Source organism: Rhamphochromis sp. 'chilingali', assembly GCF_963969265.1.
Source record: "Rhamphochromis sp. 'chilingali' genome assembly, chromosome: 7".
NCBI classification, from domain to species: domain Eukaryota; kingdom Metazoa; phylum Chordata; class Actinopteri; order Cichliformes; family Cichlidae; genus Rhamphochromis; species Rhamphochromis sp. 'chilingali'.
The window spans coordinates 16871667-16889512 of NC_137934.1; the positions used below are offsets into that span (position 1 = coordinate 16871667).

Consider the following 17846-nt stretch of genomic DNA (forward strand, 5'->3'; position numbering starts at 1 on the left):
CTGAGCCGGTGACGTAGCCCATGAGGAGTGGCCAGAGTGCTGATGCCTGAACCCTCAAGGCTAGGAGTATTACTTATCTGGGAATTTCTCCACTGGTATGTTAGTCCAGGGCCTTGCTGCGTACTGGCTAGGTGGTAGCAGAGAGAAGTTGTGCTGTTCAAGGGGGAGGGAGACGAGTAAAGGAAGGAAGGCCAGCTTTGAGCTCCAGCTGAAGCCACTTTACTGTACATAGTGTTGCTTTATATAGGAGAAAGCTGATCTTTCCCTAATCAAGAAAGGAATTATATATTATTAAGCTTTTATTTTTTCCATGACTAACACAAATTTTTGAAAGCTATCAGGGCTCTTTCTCACCTGATTCATTTTATTTTGTATTTTTGTTTTTTAAAGCGTGTAGTGAGTGACTGAAGCCTTTTGTGGACTAAACCTTTTACACAGTTACCCAACCATCAGCGTAATAATCTTCTGTTTTACTGCTGTTGCAGTTCTTATTAACAGGGAAAAAGCAAATAGGGAAAAGTCCCTATGAAAACTGGCTGCAAGGTGTGTGACTTATCCTGAGCAATCTGGACATTGTTCCTAAACAGATATGCCACTGTTGCGTTGTGAAACACAATGCCATCGGCAAATAAAGGAATAGTTCTCCCTTATATGCATTGGCTAGATCAGTGTTTGATTATAGTAAAATGATCCCTTCATGGGTCATATGTATTCATATTAAATTACAAATTATGCTCATGGCAACATTATTTCATATGTTAACTGAGTGTGGATATCAGGTAATAGAGGCCTTACATTATGTCCTTAAGTGCTAATTACATGATAATACTCCTATAACAAGCAACCAAACAGCTAAGCAGTAATGTACAGTCATGCCAAGTGAATGTTATTGTTTGCATATTAACATCTACTGCCAATGTGTTTAATTATCACCCTGTAACTCATCTATAAAGATGTGGCAGGACTATATAGTCAGTAGTACAAGTGAATCAGATGTGCTGCAAGAAAACTTGCAGTATTTGGGACTTGCATTCTGTGCATTGCATGCAGCAGTCCATAAGCACTGTGAGATTAGGTGATACCAACATATGTTAAATGGCTGATGACATTTTTGTATTACTTCTACACATTTCAAATGCTGGCTAATGTTGCATCAACTGTGGAGCAGTTTTAGTGTTTTATACAGGGATGCTTTTCTTTTAATGGGTTAATTTTGTATTTGTCATACTGTGTTGTTATTTTAAGCATGACAGATATTCAAAAAGTGTTTAACTATGATTTTCAATCATTTGTTTGCAAAAAGGAATTTTGGTATCTGTTCCACCAGATATTTATGCTGTACTTGGCTGTGGGGTTGTGTGTGGGGTTGTTTTTTTTTTTTTTTTTTTTTTTTTTTTTTTTTTTTTTTAACCTGCCTTTAAAAGCTACCAACTGAACACACAAATCAGTACCTGGGAGAGAGTATTTGGGTAAGTGGTTGTTCACATTTGAAAACCCGTGTATTTCCAGATATCTCTAAGTCTTTGAGGTCTGTTAGTGTGGAAGTGGACAATTACAATAAAATCAAAGCATGTAATGTTGAAGCATATGTGTTTATGTCACATTATTCATTGCACTTGCCGCACTAATAGACCACTTTCTGTGAAAAACTATCAAAAGTTAAAGGAGAAATTGATAAAAATGTTTCCTAACCATTTATAACTTATGATTTAAAAATGCACAGTGGGGTGTTTGTTTGTTTGTAAGTATATATGCCAGTTTGCTCAAGTTGAAATGATACTCTATAGGTATTATGGTTATTTGAATTCTTCAAGTTCTCCTGTTGTAGACGTCATCTGTCTTACCACTTGATGGCTTTTCTTAACACACAGACACATCACTGTCAGTCAGAGGTCCTACCGTGGGTGTGCACCATTGACACTGTCATTCAGTATAGAATAACTGCCAACATAATAGCCTGGTAGTCTGTGCCAGTGACTTCCCTGGCACTCCAAGCAGTAAATTGTGCAGAAGGCACAACAGCAGCTTTCTGCAGGGTGCTCGAGTCGCTCATCTGAGGGTGCTACTAAAGGAAGTCAAGAAGGGGAGGGGTCTTGAAGTGTCCCCTTGATGTGGAGTGCTGCTAAATTGAGCTTGGAGCTCTCTGTAAGATGTCCCACTGGATAATGGACCTACCCTTTTTATAGATGAGCAGTGGCTATACCCTGTACCCTTTCACTGTATCAGGCCGTATACTGTTCCTTATAAAGTGTCACTATGACACTTGTCAGATGGTGAGTTTAATTAAAAATGTAAATGTGTGATCTATGAAAGGAAATGAGTTTAGGTTTGCAATTAATAAAAAATGACAGTGGACACATTTGAAATAAACCATAAGAGTACAAAAGGTTTAATCTGCACAGGTTCCTCCACTGTATTGCAAAGCAGGCAGGCCAGAGGACCTCTGACTCCACGTTGGCCAGGAATTGTAATTTAGATACTTACACAACAAAAACCAAGGTGTGTGTGTTTTTCTTTTTTCTTTTCTTTTTTTAAATAAATCTTAGTAGCCTTTCTCTTCATGCTGATAATAAGAAATTAAGTCCTGCCGCTTTCTTGCTTTTCCTGTGCGCAGATGTGCATAGTCCTGCATTTCTGTCTGAGTCACTGTATTGTTAGCAATTAGCGTTACAGCAGAACATCAGATTGTACTGAAGTACTCCTGCCAAGCCAGGTCTAACAACGCTTATAGTGAAAACTAGTCAGTTTCACAGAAACTCCTGAAAAAGAGAAACCAAGGACCAACTTTAATATCCATGCACAACACAATAGGGTTCTGGGTGAATGACTTCATATCACCACACCAAGTCTTTCGAGCACGATTATTGGCAGTAGGACCTGCACATATGCGTTGTTCATCCCAGAGTGTTGGGAGTCCTTTGTTACATAGTTAAAAATCAAGTTAAGCACAACAAATGCGTAATGAATAGCTTAAGCAAGAACATGTATCTCAAAATTGAATACAGTATGTCTTTAAATAGTTGAGGTAAAAAAAAAAAAAAAAAATTAATAAATTAAAATAACTATAAGTAAAAATATAAATTGTTGTAATATACAACAAATTTGAACGTGTTAAAAGAAGTACTAAATGTCGTAAAAACAAAGGCATAATTGCACAACAAGCTTTTCTTGACCATAAAAGGTCCTGAGAGTTGCTTCAATAACAGTTAAGTCCTGCCTGCAAGAGGTTAAAAAAGAAGAAGGATGGCACCACAGATGCTCCTTTCAGCGTTAGTTTTTTGAGGTCTCTCTCAGCGGTTTGCTGCAAGTGCTGCCTTGAAGGGTTATCCAACTAACCCCCGCGTGCTTTAAAATGAAGTCTTTTCTCTATTTATTTATGTTTCTTACAAAAGCCCGGCAAGGCCTGAACCCACGTTCTCTCTTTGGCTTTTTTGTCATGGCAACACACCGGCCTCCTTTCTTCAATACACGTCATGGGTGCATTTTTGGCTTTTCCCATCTTGTATGCAGCACTTGTACAGAGTATGGTTTGATTCCTCCATATTATCTCAGGATTAGGCTGACACATGCAGTATTGTTGTCTCTGTCCTGATCTGCTCCATATTTATCTCTGCTGGCTCGGAATGGTTTGGTAATTTAATCTCACAACTGTACTTTTAAAAAGCCCTCCATGGTGTGGTAATTTATAAATATGGAAAGGAAAGACATGCACATTGGCAGCTACTCTTTTTTTTTGAAAGTTTGTCTTAAAAAAAGCAAGTCAACAATGAAAGCAATGCTTGTATTGAGCATTTTTGATGACTCTGTTTAAGATGATAAAACCTGATGACATGTTCATGAGCTGTATCAATATCTTACTGTGGTTGAGTAAGGAGATGGGTTTAATTTTGCTGTTGCACAAACTGCCACTTGAAGTGGCAAATGCAGGCATATAACACAGGCATCTTGTGATTTAGAGCAAATTAGATGTCAAGCCGTCTGTTATGACTGATGGGTTAAAATAGGTTTGCACTGGCCTTAAAAACCATTATAGCACTGTGCATTTCAACAATATGTACATGTGCCGGTGTATAAATTACTATGAATAGCTTTATTTACTGTAGTATAATTGGAATGTTTCTGTCAAATGGTGAGAAATCACAGAAAAATTGATAGGGTTTTTTAAAAAAAAAATTGTATAGCACACTCTTTGCCTTTGCAGTATGTGGAAAAGATGCATACTGCAAAGGCAGGTCTATTCTCAGCCAGGAAAAACCCCTGGTCACCACCACAGAAATATGAAAGGAGCATAGATGATTGTCAAACTCGTTCGTTGTTTCTGATTATTTTAAAATTGCAGCAGGGTTTTCTTGGAGAACTGCACTCTCTTCGACATTTCACTGAGAGTTCTTGCTGAGCCACATCCCACAAAACCTAATGGATTAACAGAGCTGTTTTCAGAAGCTAGCCACATAATGTACATTAACGACCAGTCAAATGGAGCATCCTGCATCCATTGATTAGTTCTTGATGTATGTGTATGTGTGTACATATATTTGTTTTTCCTTCCCAGAAGTGTCATGTTCTCTTACGGAGAACCTTTTTAGTCTTAAAGAGAAGAAAGAACTCAGCCCTGACGGGATGAATCATATGTTTAATGACGTATGGCAGCTCAGCCTTCAGTGAGTTATGACTTTGTCTCAAAGGTCAATCTAGGATTTCATTTACTTCAAGGATTAATTGGAGAACATAATTCACATTGTTTTAGCTAAAATGTTTTTGGTTTTTTACCACCTTTATTTTTATGCTTCAGCACACCTTTATTTTACCTGCCTATCCAATAACTTCAGACTTCACAAGGCCTTCTTTTCTCCTCTCCTCACACTGGCCAAACAGGTTTAATTGGCTACGTGTCTGCTTCAGAGTGAGTCACTCCATGTCTGAAAGCACACTACAGCACCTATATGTTGCTCGGGGGCTGATTGAATTGTATAAACAGGATTAAGCTCAGCCGGAGTATGCCATCTCCCTTACATCAGCATTATAACCAAAGGTGCATGAATAGGCCTTTAGATTCTATGATGTGCTAGACAAGGATGTCATGGTACTTGTCTCATTCCTCCTTTTCTTTCCCTTGGGTGTGGGTTCTTTTAGCGTCATTAAGATTGGAGATGATAAAATGATTTCAGTAATTAAGTTTGTTTGAAATTGCACTCTGTAGCCCTGCATTTCTGCATGATGCAAAACAGAAACCAATGAATTTAACCTGTTCCACTTTGTATATCTGAATGACTGTCGTAAAGCAGAACAGAGCTGTCGGATCAAAGGGGAAATGGTACCATTGCTTTCCTCTTTGCATAGTTCCTGAATGGTGACGTAGATTAAAATGAGAGAGCACATGGGTATCTTCTTATTTGAATATGCTGTAATAAATCTGAGGCCTTTCATATGAAAATGTCCAGTTTTAGATTACCAACTTTGGGAATGTGTACTTCCAACTAATAATTTTAAAAAAAAATAACAGAACATACCTGAACTTAACTGTAAGCCTGTTAAGAAATAACCAGCAATTATTCATTATACTTGGCTATAATTACTCTAAATCCATTTGAAGACTAACTTAAGGTTCATGTACTATATACTGTATATAGAACAGTGCAACTTGTACTTTGCACTTTGTTGTAGATTTAATGCACTATAAACCAACTCTAGAATAGTGCTATACCCCTCACTATACCTTGCCATGGACCGCGAATGTAACTACAGTTCAATTGTGATGGTCTCTGCAGTACTACTATACAGTGTAAATGGTCTGTTGATTGGCACATGGCTGATATCTCTACCCTATTTCCTGTGATTCAATGACGGTAACTGTTAGTTGAGCTTTATCAGCTCTTAAGTCCAGCATGAGTTCATTTTCAGTTTTGATGCCAGACAATGCAGACAACTAAAATGCAAAGTGGCTGCACTTTGGTAGTACATGCATAGCAGCATTATCTAGTATAATTTAATAGGCCTGGGTCAAAGATGAGCCTAGCACTGGTGCAACATCCTATTTTCTTACAAATAGAAAATTAAAAAAATGACTTACGAGTTTATTAAACTCTTATATCCACTAATTTAAGCCCATTCTTGGGGCTCCTATTCTAGCATACTTTTGATTCAGGCTGTTAGTATGGCACCTGTCAACCACAGAAAATTACAGCTATTAAGGGATTACCTTTGTTGGGCTCCTGGTGGGAGCCTGTGAAGGAAGGCTGGTGACGCACTGAAGAGGGAGGTCGCAGCCACCAGTGCATTCACCTTAAGGGGCTTGTTTCCATTCTTGGACAAAGACTTTGAAGAGATAATAAGTGTGGGGGATGACTGAGGGGAGAGGATTTAGATGAAAGTATGGGGGACAGTTTTCAGATGAGCAGCAGAAAGCTGTAAAGATGGCCGCCAAGTACATGCACATTTTGCAGCTGTGAGCGAGGAAATGAAAAGCACTAATCTATATTGGGTGGTTTATTTTTGCAATACAGATTAAAATGTCAGATTAATAAAAGGAGACTAGCAGTTGTCTGTGCTTTACATGTCTGTTATCACTCGTGGTGTTTTGCATGTGGAAGGAAAACTTGATTGGCTACTTCAATTTGAAGTACAGTCTATTGGACAGCTGACTTTACTTCCTGGCTTCCTCTAGTTGAGGAATGCAGGAACACTCAGTCAGCTGTCTGTAAGGACCACTTATCTTTATTTCCAATCCTGCAAAGCAATAGACTCCTTTATGAATCTCTGGAGGATACGCAGAGCAAAATGGCCACAGCAAGGACGGTGATTGGAAGTGACAAATTACAGCTGGTCCTCCTTATAGGGGAAAAATATGGGAGCAGTGTCTATTTGCTTTCTGTCTGTGCTGATTAGTATTATTGCGTGCATATACAAAACTGTGACACTGAGGTTTTCTGCCTTCCCCAAAAGTAAGATCACAAGATTTTGATAGAAATGCTTATCCTTTTTCTTTTTCTAATCTTATTTTTCTTTTCATTTTTTTAAAGCAGGGTTTAATTTACTTTTACTTAATATCTTTTAATCGTGTCAATAAAACAGTAAAATGCGTAAATTTCAATAACTTTAGGTAATACAGACCAATCAGTAGTTGCGAGCAGTTGTTTTTTTGTTTTGTGTTTTGTGTTTTTTTTTTTTTTTTTTTTGTAAAAACATTTTTTGATAGTGAAGTAGTTTGCGCAGCCAGAGGTTAGCTTAGCTCACGTTTTATGGATGAGTAAAGAAGGGCTGACTGCTGTTAAAGGTATTCACTTTTTGGGTGCTGCAGCTACTTCTCTCGGGAGAGAACAAACCCAAACAAAAGTTAAGACTGAGTCACTTACAGAGGTGCAGCTAAGATGTTGTTACTTCGAGTAAAGCTTGTTGAGGAATTAATTCCTAATTGTCTTCTCTCCTCCCCCACTGGTCTGTTTTCTAAATGTCAACACTAGCTCCTGTGTGTGCTTTTGTGCCTTGGGTCATGACTCAACAGTGTTTCTCCAGTTTGAGGCTCTGTAGCTGTGTAAAAGCATGTGTCATCAATGCTTTATATCAGACATCATTCAGACTAGTTAAGGAAAATGGTCTATTTAATGTTTACCTTAATAAGGAATTGTTACGGTTAAGTTAATTTTGACTGGTAGCATTATTTGTACAATTTTTATTATAGATGTTGCACTACTGATGTGAATTCTTTGAGTCCTTTTTTTAGTGGTGGCTATGGCAAAGGAAGTCAGTGGTTCAATCAGTGGATCAAGTGTACCTATCCATTTACCATTTGCCTCAGTATGTGTAGTGGACACCTTGTTTCATATCAGCCTTAATGCATGCATTAGCTACCTTATTGATTATAGCTTAGTTCGTTAAAAATAAAGAAAAACTGCACATGCTTTGGTCTATTAGGGAGTAAATTGTTTCCTGGAATAACAAAACAATTTGTGGTATTACCCATTCTGTATAACCTAAACTAAATGAAGGATATTTATGTTGAGATGTATTTACCTATACAAGCAGTATGTCGTTGAAATGAACAGGATATGGTATATGTGGTTTTGATTTTTTTAAATTATTTTTTTATGTTTATGTTTTTTGATCAGTTTTGCCAGTGCAGCTCCTGCGTAGGGACCACACAGTGCTTTGTGTTGACACAGAGGGGCACATAATTCTCCCATGATGATGGCATCAAACTAATAAACCTGTTGTACTAATGATGGGAGTTACAGCCTTGGTTGTTGTTGATCTCTTTAAATCAAAGTCCATTTGCAGCTTCAGGGACTCGGTGGGGCATTAAACCCTACGACATCATCATACACAAACGCTCATTCACACGGTCAGTAAGCTCAGGGAGGCCTCTGCAGGCACTCTGTAGCTCTGGTGCTGTAAACGGCCCAAATTTGGACAAGGATTCCAGCCAGATAGCAGTTTGCCCTGAACGTGAGGACGCCGTGTGTTCATGTGTCTGTTTCCCCTGTCCACACATTTGTTGCCATAGCAACTACAGGAGATGGCCTGGCTGTGTTCAAATATGAGTTTGAGGTTTGTTTGTTTTTTGTTTGTTTTTTTTAATATATAAATTTCTTTAATATATTGCGCAAGTAGTAATTGTGGATTTCAAGTGTTTATCTCAAGTATTTACTACAATCATTTAACAGTTGAGCATTTTGTTAGGAAATCTACAGCTACATTTTTTTATTTTTACTTTTTTGCACTCCAACTTCATGACTTTATTTATGACCCCTGCTTTACATGTCACCTCATGTTTGATGTGAGACATTATTTAACCTCAGGCCCTTTGTGTGCACTGAATGAAAAGTGCACTTTATACTCTTTTCTTCTGCTTTTATTAACTTCCTGATTTGGATTTCGACAGCTTCTTTTTCCTCTCTCAGCCTTTTGATAAATGAATTGTACACAATTTATAATATTTAGGTTATGGCCTAAAAAATCTATTATTTTGGTACTTAAACATGCCGAGAGAGCAAAAAAAGCAAAACAACTCCTTGGACCATACTTAAATGAGTTTGAAAAGGGGGAAACTTGAATGAATATACACAGCGACAGTAATAATTCAGTTAATATGTGTGTGTAACTGATGTTACTGTAAATGGGCAATAAGGAGGCAATAGTTTGAAATTTTCAGTTCCAGCTCTTAAGGATCTCAGATGTAAGGAAGAGATGCAAAATGAAGGAAGCAAGGAAGATGCATTAGCATAATGAAAATTACATGTGGTTGTGGATTTAAACACTCATGCTTCTAGCATGCACCCCTGGAAGGGCAGTGAACAAATGCGAGTTCTGAAATTCACAAGAAAACAAACAAAATGAGCAGTATTTTACTGCTTAGAAAACTCGTGAAAGCTATCATGGATGCAGAATAAAATTGGCAGGCCTTAAACAGTAGTTTCCCTTCTAATGAAAAGGAAATTCGGCTTTCAGAAATGTAAATTTCCTTTTCTACATAAAATGAGTACTTGACTAACAAATAGAAAATGCAAATTTGTTCCTATCATGGTGCAAGTTTGCCTTCATAATCTAAGCAAAGTCACTACACCTCCCACTTCATGAGTCAGAGGATCTTAAATTAATCTCCTCTGTGTTACTTTCATTTTAATTGTGTCATTTGGGTGGTTTAGTTTGGTGGGGCCTTCCAGAGAGAGGTTCAATATTATCACTGCTGTAGAAGCATCATACTGGTCTATGATGAACACTAACTGCAAAGCCGCTCATATAAATTCTAAAGCAGTCTTTGTGCTCCTGATCTTGTTTAGGGACACTCTGTAATATGTTCTTTGTCCTCCTATTTTAGTGGGTGGTCTCCTTGTGTGCTGCACAGTAATATGCTTCATTTGGAGTGTTTGTGGTCTTTTGATGTTCAGAGTCAAACTATATTTAGGATGGGTTTGTGCACAGTCTCCCTCTGGTATCTTCACCCAGCCTAGAAAGTCTGTTCTAAGCTCGGCCTCTGAGCGGAACAGAGTTCTTTTAATGTGAAATCCTTCTGGTTTTACTTGTTGGGTTCTCCAATTTCCCCTCACCCCAACTTGCATACCTGTTAAGGACATCCTCCCTCCTGTCTGTAAACAAGAAACAGGCATCCTGTCTGTCACCAGCACTAAAGAATGGCAAAACCCTAATGATTGGATTGAGTGCTGGCAATTAGAGGCATTAAATTTTCTTTCCACACAGATGTTGATTTGAAGAATTCTTCATCTTCTTAGTATTACAAACCCCTCATCATCAGTGGCACGCCAGTGGAGAGAGTGGACAGTTTCCGATACCTGGGTGTCCACATCACTCAGGACCTGTCATGGTCCTGTCACATCAACACCCTGGTTAAGAAAGCCCGTCAGCGTCTCTTCTTCCTCAGAAGACTTAGACTTCCATCTGCCACTGAAGGTGCTCAAGAACTTCTACTCCTGCACCATCGAGAGCGTCCTGACGTCAAACATCTGCACCTGGTTTGGGAACAGCACCAAGCAGGACAGACGAGATCTGCAAAGGGTGGTGCGCTCGGCAGAACGCATCATTCAATCAGAGCTCCCTGACCTGCTGTCCATCTACACCAAGCGGTGCAAGTCCAAAGCTAGGAAGATTATGATGGACCTCTCCCATCCCAACAATGGACTCTTCTCACTGTTGAGGTTTGGGAAGCGCTTCCGCTCCCTTAAGGCCAAAACAGAGAGAATGAGGAGGAGCTTCTTCCCCCAGGCTATTCGGGCCCTGAACCAGGTGTAGGACTGGACTCTCCCAAACACGTCACTATAAGACTGGACTCTCACACACGTCACCACACGCACCACCACACATTTCCTATAATCCTATAATTCCTATAATTTATAATCCTTATCTTTATAATCTCTTCTGCTATTTGCACATTCTTTACTGTAAATTCCTAAGTTAATTTGTAAATTTTTGTAGTAAATTGTAAATATTGTAAAACTTTTCTTCTGTCATTTAATGGTTGGGCATTGTACAGCTACAAGCATTTCACCCGTGTGTGTGTGTGTGTGTGTGTGTGTGTGTGTGTGTGTGTGTGTGTGTGTGTGTGTGTGTGTGTGTGTGTGTGTGTGTGTGTGTGTGTGTGTGTGTGTGTGTGTGTCAAATAAAATTTGAATTTGAGTATGAAGAGAATGTACTTTGTGTTTGTGCATGTGTAGTTTTTGTGGTTTTAATTACTGAGACTTACTGATTTGTCACAATACTAAACTTTCTAACTTTAGACGCTGCAAAAACAGGGCTTTCAAAAAATTAAATGAATGCCTTTTTATTTTTTTTCTCAAGGCCCTGTTTATTTGTCATAAAAACAAGACTGACATGAAGGTGGTGATAGCACTGTAAGTGGGAGGAGGTGGGAATATGTGGGCACTGCAGTTTGTCAAGTTGAGGTTTAGAGCAACAAAGCACAGCTGGTGTCTCTGTATTATTACTGCAAATAATGATAATTAAATAGTTTATGCATTCAAAATCCAATTTTTTTTTATTTATTTATTTTTTGACAGCTCTGTACTTGAAGATGTATAGCACAGCTAACCTTTTTTTCAGGTTTTGCATTTCTACACTATATAACTCTCAGGATAAAGTAGCAGCAAATGTATGCACAGCACCCCAGTGCCTCTGTCAGCAGTACTATGCTATGTGGTATTTCTAGCACCCCTGCTATGTGCGAATGTTTTGAGAATGCTTCAGCTGCCAAAATCTCCCAGCAATGCACATGGCAACCAATCGGGGGTGTAATGCCCTTTCCATGAGAGATGCAACTAGAGCACAGGCCACCCCACTGACATAAGCACTCAAGCATGTGTGCATGTACCCAAGTGCACTTAGTTCAACACAGTCAAGAAGTTGTGGCCTTACTCGTTTTCTCCCCTGTCTCAGGCATGCATAGATGACAATGTCGACATGGTGACTTTCCTGGTGGAGCATGGAGCCTGCATCAACCAGCCTGATAACGAGGGCTGGATCCCACTCCACGCTGCAGCTTCCTGTGGATACCTAGACATAGCAGAGTGAGTATCAAGAGGCCCTTTTGGCGCTAGTATCTATTTCATCAGGTTTGATTTCTGCCGACTCATCCTCACTTCCTGTTTTGTTTTGTGCTGCAGATATTTTGTAACTGCTAAACTCCTCCCTGAACCTTTTGTGCAAAGTTTTCGTTAACATTTCTGGACTGTGAGGCACAAAGTGACTTTAGGGCTGGCCTAGCAGTTTTCTTATCATGCATCGTCTCTGTACAGCTGGATACAGCATGAGATAATATAAGTGATATCTGATTACGTTAACACCAAGAGCAAAAAAATTCCCTGACAGTGTTTAGAGCAGTCTGAAACCAGAGCTTTTAGTTTGCATGATATACTTGTGCACATCCTCATCTCGTTACTGGAAACTGTGACAAGGTTTAATATGAGCATCAAATATTGTCCCAGAGTGTATATGTGACAGACGTTAAGGAAACTCAAAATGGGTTCACTTAACATTGCATGTGTGCCTTTCTGTTGTTATATCTGACACTGTGTTGACTAATATTTGGCAGTCCTTTAAGCTGATGGAGAGTTTTCTTTATCTGAGCTGCACCTGCAGACAAAGGGTATCATTTGCTGTACAGATTCAGGGGTTTTCCTCACTCAGGGGTTGAATACACCCATAAGCACATTGCATGTCAGTTGTTTGACTGAAACCTCTAAAGTGAACCAAAAATAAAATCATCTTTATTACAATGATTGTCATTTATTTATATTTTTTTTAGTATTATTATTATTATTATTTTTGGCTCTGGTTAAAATCTCCTTGGGGGGTTGTTGACCCATGATGCCATTTCATAAGGTGTGCCAGAATCAAAATGCCAAGAACCAATCATAGCCTGTACAACAATTCTCATCACATTTGGACAGCAGCGGCAGCCCATCTGATAACTTGCACATTGTTATGAGTGTACATCTGTGATGTAATCAAATATGGAGAGATCAGGGTCACCTGCTGTATCTGGAATCAAGCTCTGAAGTTTCACTCAAGCATTTTCTTGCTCATAGTGTTTTTTTTCAACTGAGAAGACTGCCCATAGGGCAGAGATGTTATCATAGGATATTTAAACTAGCTAAAGGGGGCTGATGGAGCTCAGTCGTGCTCATTGTTCAGCTTATTGAGAGAGTGCTATGACCTGCTTTATTTGTGTTGCATTACAGGAACCTGGCTAAGAATGTATTCCTCACTGCTGGTGTTTTCCCAAAGTTTACAAACAGCCATCAGAGGAAAAACATCTTACATTAGCCATTTAACTGAACTGCCCAAATGGTCTTCTCAGAGCAGCAAAATCTGCATTCAGCTGGCCTGAACTTGACATCAGCACAGAAAACAAGAAGCTTTCTGTTGTCGCATTTTGAAGCAAAAGGTCAAGTGCCGATCCTCATACTGGTGACTAATGGAGACATCATGTCACGGAGAGAAACTCGACAACCTGATGTGGGCGGTGAGCTCTCAGTAGACCCATTTTAATCCCAGGATCTTCATTGACAACAGCGGGAACTGCAAAGCAGGGCTGGATCTGTCCCTAGAAGTGATCACAGCCTTCTAATTGTAGGCTTGGTTCAAAAGCTCCAGACCGCAAAGCCAGGAAAACTAGTAAAGCCAAGCTAAAATAGGCAGAATAGAAAGTGCAATCAAAAAGAGATAAAAACCTTGAAATGTAACTGTGTAGTAAGTCAGTAGTTGCTATTTCAGGGGGGTGGGAATTGGATTGTGCGTGTTTAAAGTCTAATGAGAAGGCCTTGAATTGTGCCGCAGTTTTAATTTGAGGCAGCTGAACTCAAGATGTAGACTGGTTAACATATTTTGAGTGACTATTGAGAGGTAGTATTTAAAATGTAACAAAGTAGACATGAATGCAGTGTTAAATTGTGTTCTTTATAGAAGGTTTCATGGCCCAAACCTTGATCTTCCTGGAGAAACATATCTGCTTGAAGCGTGTCCTTTGAGATGATACTAGAGCTCAGAGATGCTGCTTATGTTGGGAGAAAGAAGAGGGAGGCGTACGGCCCAAAGAACACAGTCCCATCAGTGAAAAATGATGGTGGCAGTATTATACTGTGGGGATGCTTCAGTGCATCTCCAACTGGGAATCTTGTCGAGGTGTCTTCCAGCAGATCCGTTGCTCCTGGTGAAGAACTGCCTTCTCAGAATGGAAATGCTTCGTCATCATTGACCAGTTATTTTGCAGATTTAATTGTTACTACACATGGACTGGGGTTTTGCCACTCCTCGCCATCACTACTTTCTTAGCTTCTTAGGTGTGGTATGTTCAGTGTTTACATAGCCGGAAGAGGACCCAATACAGTTTAAACACACCATGATGTGAAGGTCATGACTGTCTAAACTGGAGACACAGGTTGTGGTGTAGCTATTGGCTAATGTTGGCACAGAACCAAGAAAAACATTGCACGTCTCATTTTGAACAGTTTACTCATTTGTTCAAGGAGGGCACTTTTGCCTTTAGCCTATTTTCAAACCCTTGAGAGCTAAAGTTGACCGCAACCTTTAATACAGCTGATACTTGCAGTTTAAAGATTGCTCTGAAAAATATTCTGTTGCCACTAGTTTAACTCTTTTTGTGGTGTTTTTTTGTTTGTTTTTGTGATGTTTTGTTTTGTAGGTATCTCATCAGCCAGGGTGCCAGTGTAGGAGTTGTAAACAGTGAGGGCGAGACGCCTCTGGACATTGCCGAAGAGGAGGCAATGGAGGAGCTCCTGCAGAATGAGATCAACCGGCAAGGTACAGTATTACAGTAATGTTGAACTTTGCTCTCCTAGTTTGTAGTAATATTATTTATGCAGAAGTGAACCCTTTTATATAGGTTTACAATAAGTCCTTTTGTTTTCGGTCTACAGTAGCTCTAATCTTACTATCCCACACCCCACGTAAATAAAACAAAAGCAAACAACCAAAACTGGATAATCTGCTTTTAGTGTCTCTTGGCAAATATTAATTATCTGGCACAGAGCTATAGAGATTAATTTAGCCCTTAGCAGGCCACTTGATAAGGCCTGAACAACTCTGTAGTCAATCTTTTGGGTTAGAGGACAAGGCTTTGCACCTCCTTTCACCACTGTTTTTAAGCAAAGTCAACATATGGTTTGTTAATAATAATGTCCATCAAAATTTGTGGCAGACTTTACACAGATGAGTTTTGTCTCCAGGTAAAAACTCCACCAGAATACCTGCACCTCCAGTCTCCAGCCATGACAAATAAATCAGCCAACAGTTTGTAGTGTTTCCGTGATTGTAGTGATTGATGGTGCAGCGCAGGACCCAAATGTGAAAGAAAGAAAGAAAGAAATGGAGACAGATGGGTGTTGAGCTTTTGGTTGCTGTAGTTTAGTGTCTGCACACTGTAAGTGCCTCATATTTGAGCACTGTTGTTTGTTCCAACTTAATCATGTGACATGCTGAAGGTAACATAGCAGCCAGGGGCCCCATTTGTATTCATGCATGTATGAGTATGTTTTCAAATAGGATCTGAATTCTCACTGGGTGTCAGTCGCCCGCTGTTTTCCACTTGCCTGTTTGACTGAAAAACTTACATAATATAGAATTGTGATCCACTTGTGTTATGAGCACTCGTGATGATTCAAAAGCAAAACGTCAGGTGTTACTATTTTTGGTCGGGGCGCTCTTGATGAAAGGCCCTTCCCTGTGGTGAGGGGCCATGCACAGACGTGCTAACTGGCCTGAAGCCAGAGGGGGGTGCTCCTCGGCTTCACTAATAAAGCCTGGCTAGCTTGCTGTTCTCTTAGGTACACATTGTGGTTAAGGTGCATGAATATTATGTATTTTTATATTTTACTAAAGGTGGTGCTTGATCCAACTTAGAAAGGACTAACCTTTAAAGTTATTAAAGGAAGGTTTAGCATACATGTTAATAATACTGGTGGGTGTATTCTCAAGAAAATGTCTAAAATAAATCTGCCTATATACACCCTTCTTGATCCAGGGACTGAACTCATGCATGCTGTGGAGTAAATTTTTAGTCTTGGAGGACGTATGTAGTCTTGGACCACTTTAGTTAATAGTTTGCACTGAGGTTCAAAGTTGAAACCTTACACAGGTAGTCAGATTCTGCAAGTGCATAGAATTGCACAAATTTCAGGTGTTAAGTTGCCCCTATAACAGTCTGTTGATAAAAGGCTTTCTGAGCTGTCAATCTCTGTTCTCTTTAATTCAGGATTCAAATATTTGAGAGCTTGTTGCATCCAGTGATAATTGAACCTAGAGCACTGTTTGCGCCATATTATGTAATGTCAGGGGAGTTTGCGCCCACACAGTCCTCAGGTGTCTTGGCCAGTGGCTGCTGTCAGTTTTGATTTGCCCGATGGATGATGGATGCATTGCCTGGTTCATCCTCACACTGCTTCCCCCACAATCATTGCACATTTCAGTCTTTTTTTCTTCCTTTTTTTTTTTTTTTTAAAACCAGATTACTGAATACATTTTCAGTATGTGGATATTATGAATTTAATTATAAACACTGTCTTGCATAAAGTGCTTGCAAGATTAAAACTCAGCTGCAAAGTGAATTTGCAAAGCTGAAGGCAGCTGCAGACAATCCACAGCTCAGCCCTTTATGCTAGAGGTAGGGCGGGCAGCATTATGCAACCAGCTGTTGTGTAACGCTTCTGTATGTTTGTAATGTGATTTTTCTCCTCGCAAAGAGATGCCAGTCATGAGGTTAAACTTGTTAGCGATTGACCGTAGTTTCGCCTTTACAGGGACAACCCTTCCATGCTCTCCTTGACCCTGATTGGGCCAATGATTTACGTGCGCTGCCATCTTCCTTGTGTTCTCCATCAGCCACAGCAAGCAAGCTGCTGCCTGTCCTTGTAATGGACTGAAAGTGGACAGCCTCACAATTGATTGAAGGTCCTGTTAGCATAAGAAGGGAGGAATGTGGATTTAGCTGGCAGCAGCTTTTCTTCAGATGAAAATGTAGCCTGATTTCTTTTGACTTGTCTTTACTTGTTTACTTGTTGGGTTTTTGGTTGCTTCGGTGTGGGCTTCTGTAAAGTTTTTCTTTTTGGGTTCACCACACAAACTCTTGGTCAAGTGGTAACGGGGCAAAGTGGGACACGATGCCTTTTTTGGTGTAGTGGACTTTCTCTTTATCTTTTTGCTCAGGTAGAAGATGTGCTGTTCCCTTGTAAAAACTCAAAGTTGAACTGCTGCCAACTCTTCCACTCGCCTCTTGTTCTGTAGTCCTACTTGGCCATTTTACTCCCTGCTTTTTATAGACACAGTGCCGGCTCCTTCCCTGGAGATTATGGGTGGTTGCTTCGCCTGACCTGTCCCAATTCCCAAGATTAACACAGTGGTTTTTGGACCTTTTTTTCTTTTCAGAAGGAATTTTTTTTTTTTTCAATCACTAATTAATAACTCCTGTTTTCTTCGTTTTCCATAAATAAGTCATACTTAATCAACTTGATTGAACTTCCCTGGTAGGCCATAGGACCACCATCAGTTCCCAAGCCTCAGTTGGTTCACCTCTTCATTGACCAAACCAACCTACTGAGGTTTAGATTTGTTCCAAACACTGGAAAAAGCAAAGTCTGATTAATGTTACCTTCTTGGTTCAGGACACTTCCAGGTAGATATTAAACGCACTCATAAAATTGCCTGGAAAGTTATGCACTGTTGTAGTGCGTTTTTCTTTTGACAATCAATGTTAAAGGGCTGATATTTATTTAAAGAGTAAAAACCGTGACAGCATTTTATTAGAACTGTCAGGTCAGAGAAGGACACAACGACAGTGAGTCAACAGGCCCAGTCTTTGTCCCAAAGCTGCTCTCTTTGACATA

General features: G+C 39.6%; 1 protein-coding gene across 10 annotated transcripts in view; it reads left to right on the top strand.

Moving 5' to 3' along the window:
- ppp1r12a (protein phosphatase 1, regulatory subunit 12A) overlaps positions 1 to 17846 on the top strand; it is a 62062-nt gene that overhangs the window by 16218 nt on the left and 27998 nt on the right. For all 10 annotated transcript variants that reach the window (XM_080887708.1, XM_080887710.1, XM_080887702.1 and 7 more), the window contains exons 2-3: positions 11884 to 12014; positions 14651 to 14769. In XM_080887708.1, coding sequence (XP_080743834.1) covers positions 11884 to 12014; positions 14651 to 14769 — 250 coding nt within the window. The remainder of the gene's footprint in view (positions 1 to 11883; positions 12015 to 14650; positions 14770 to 17846) is intronic.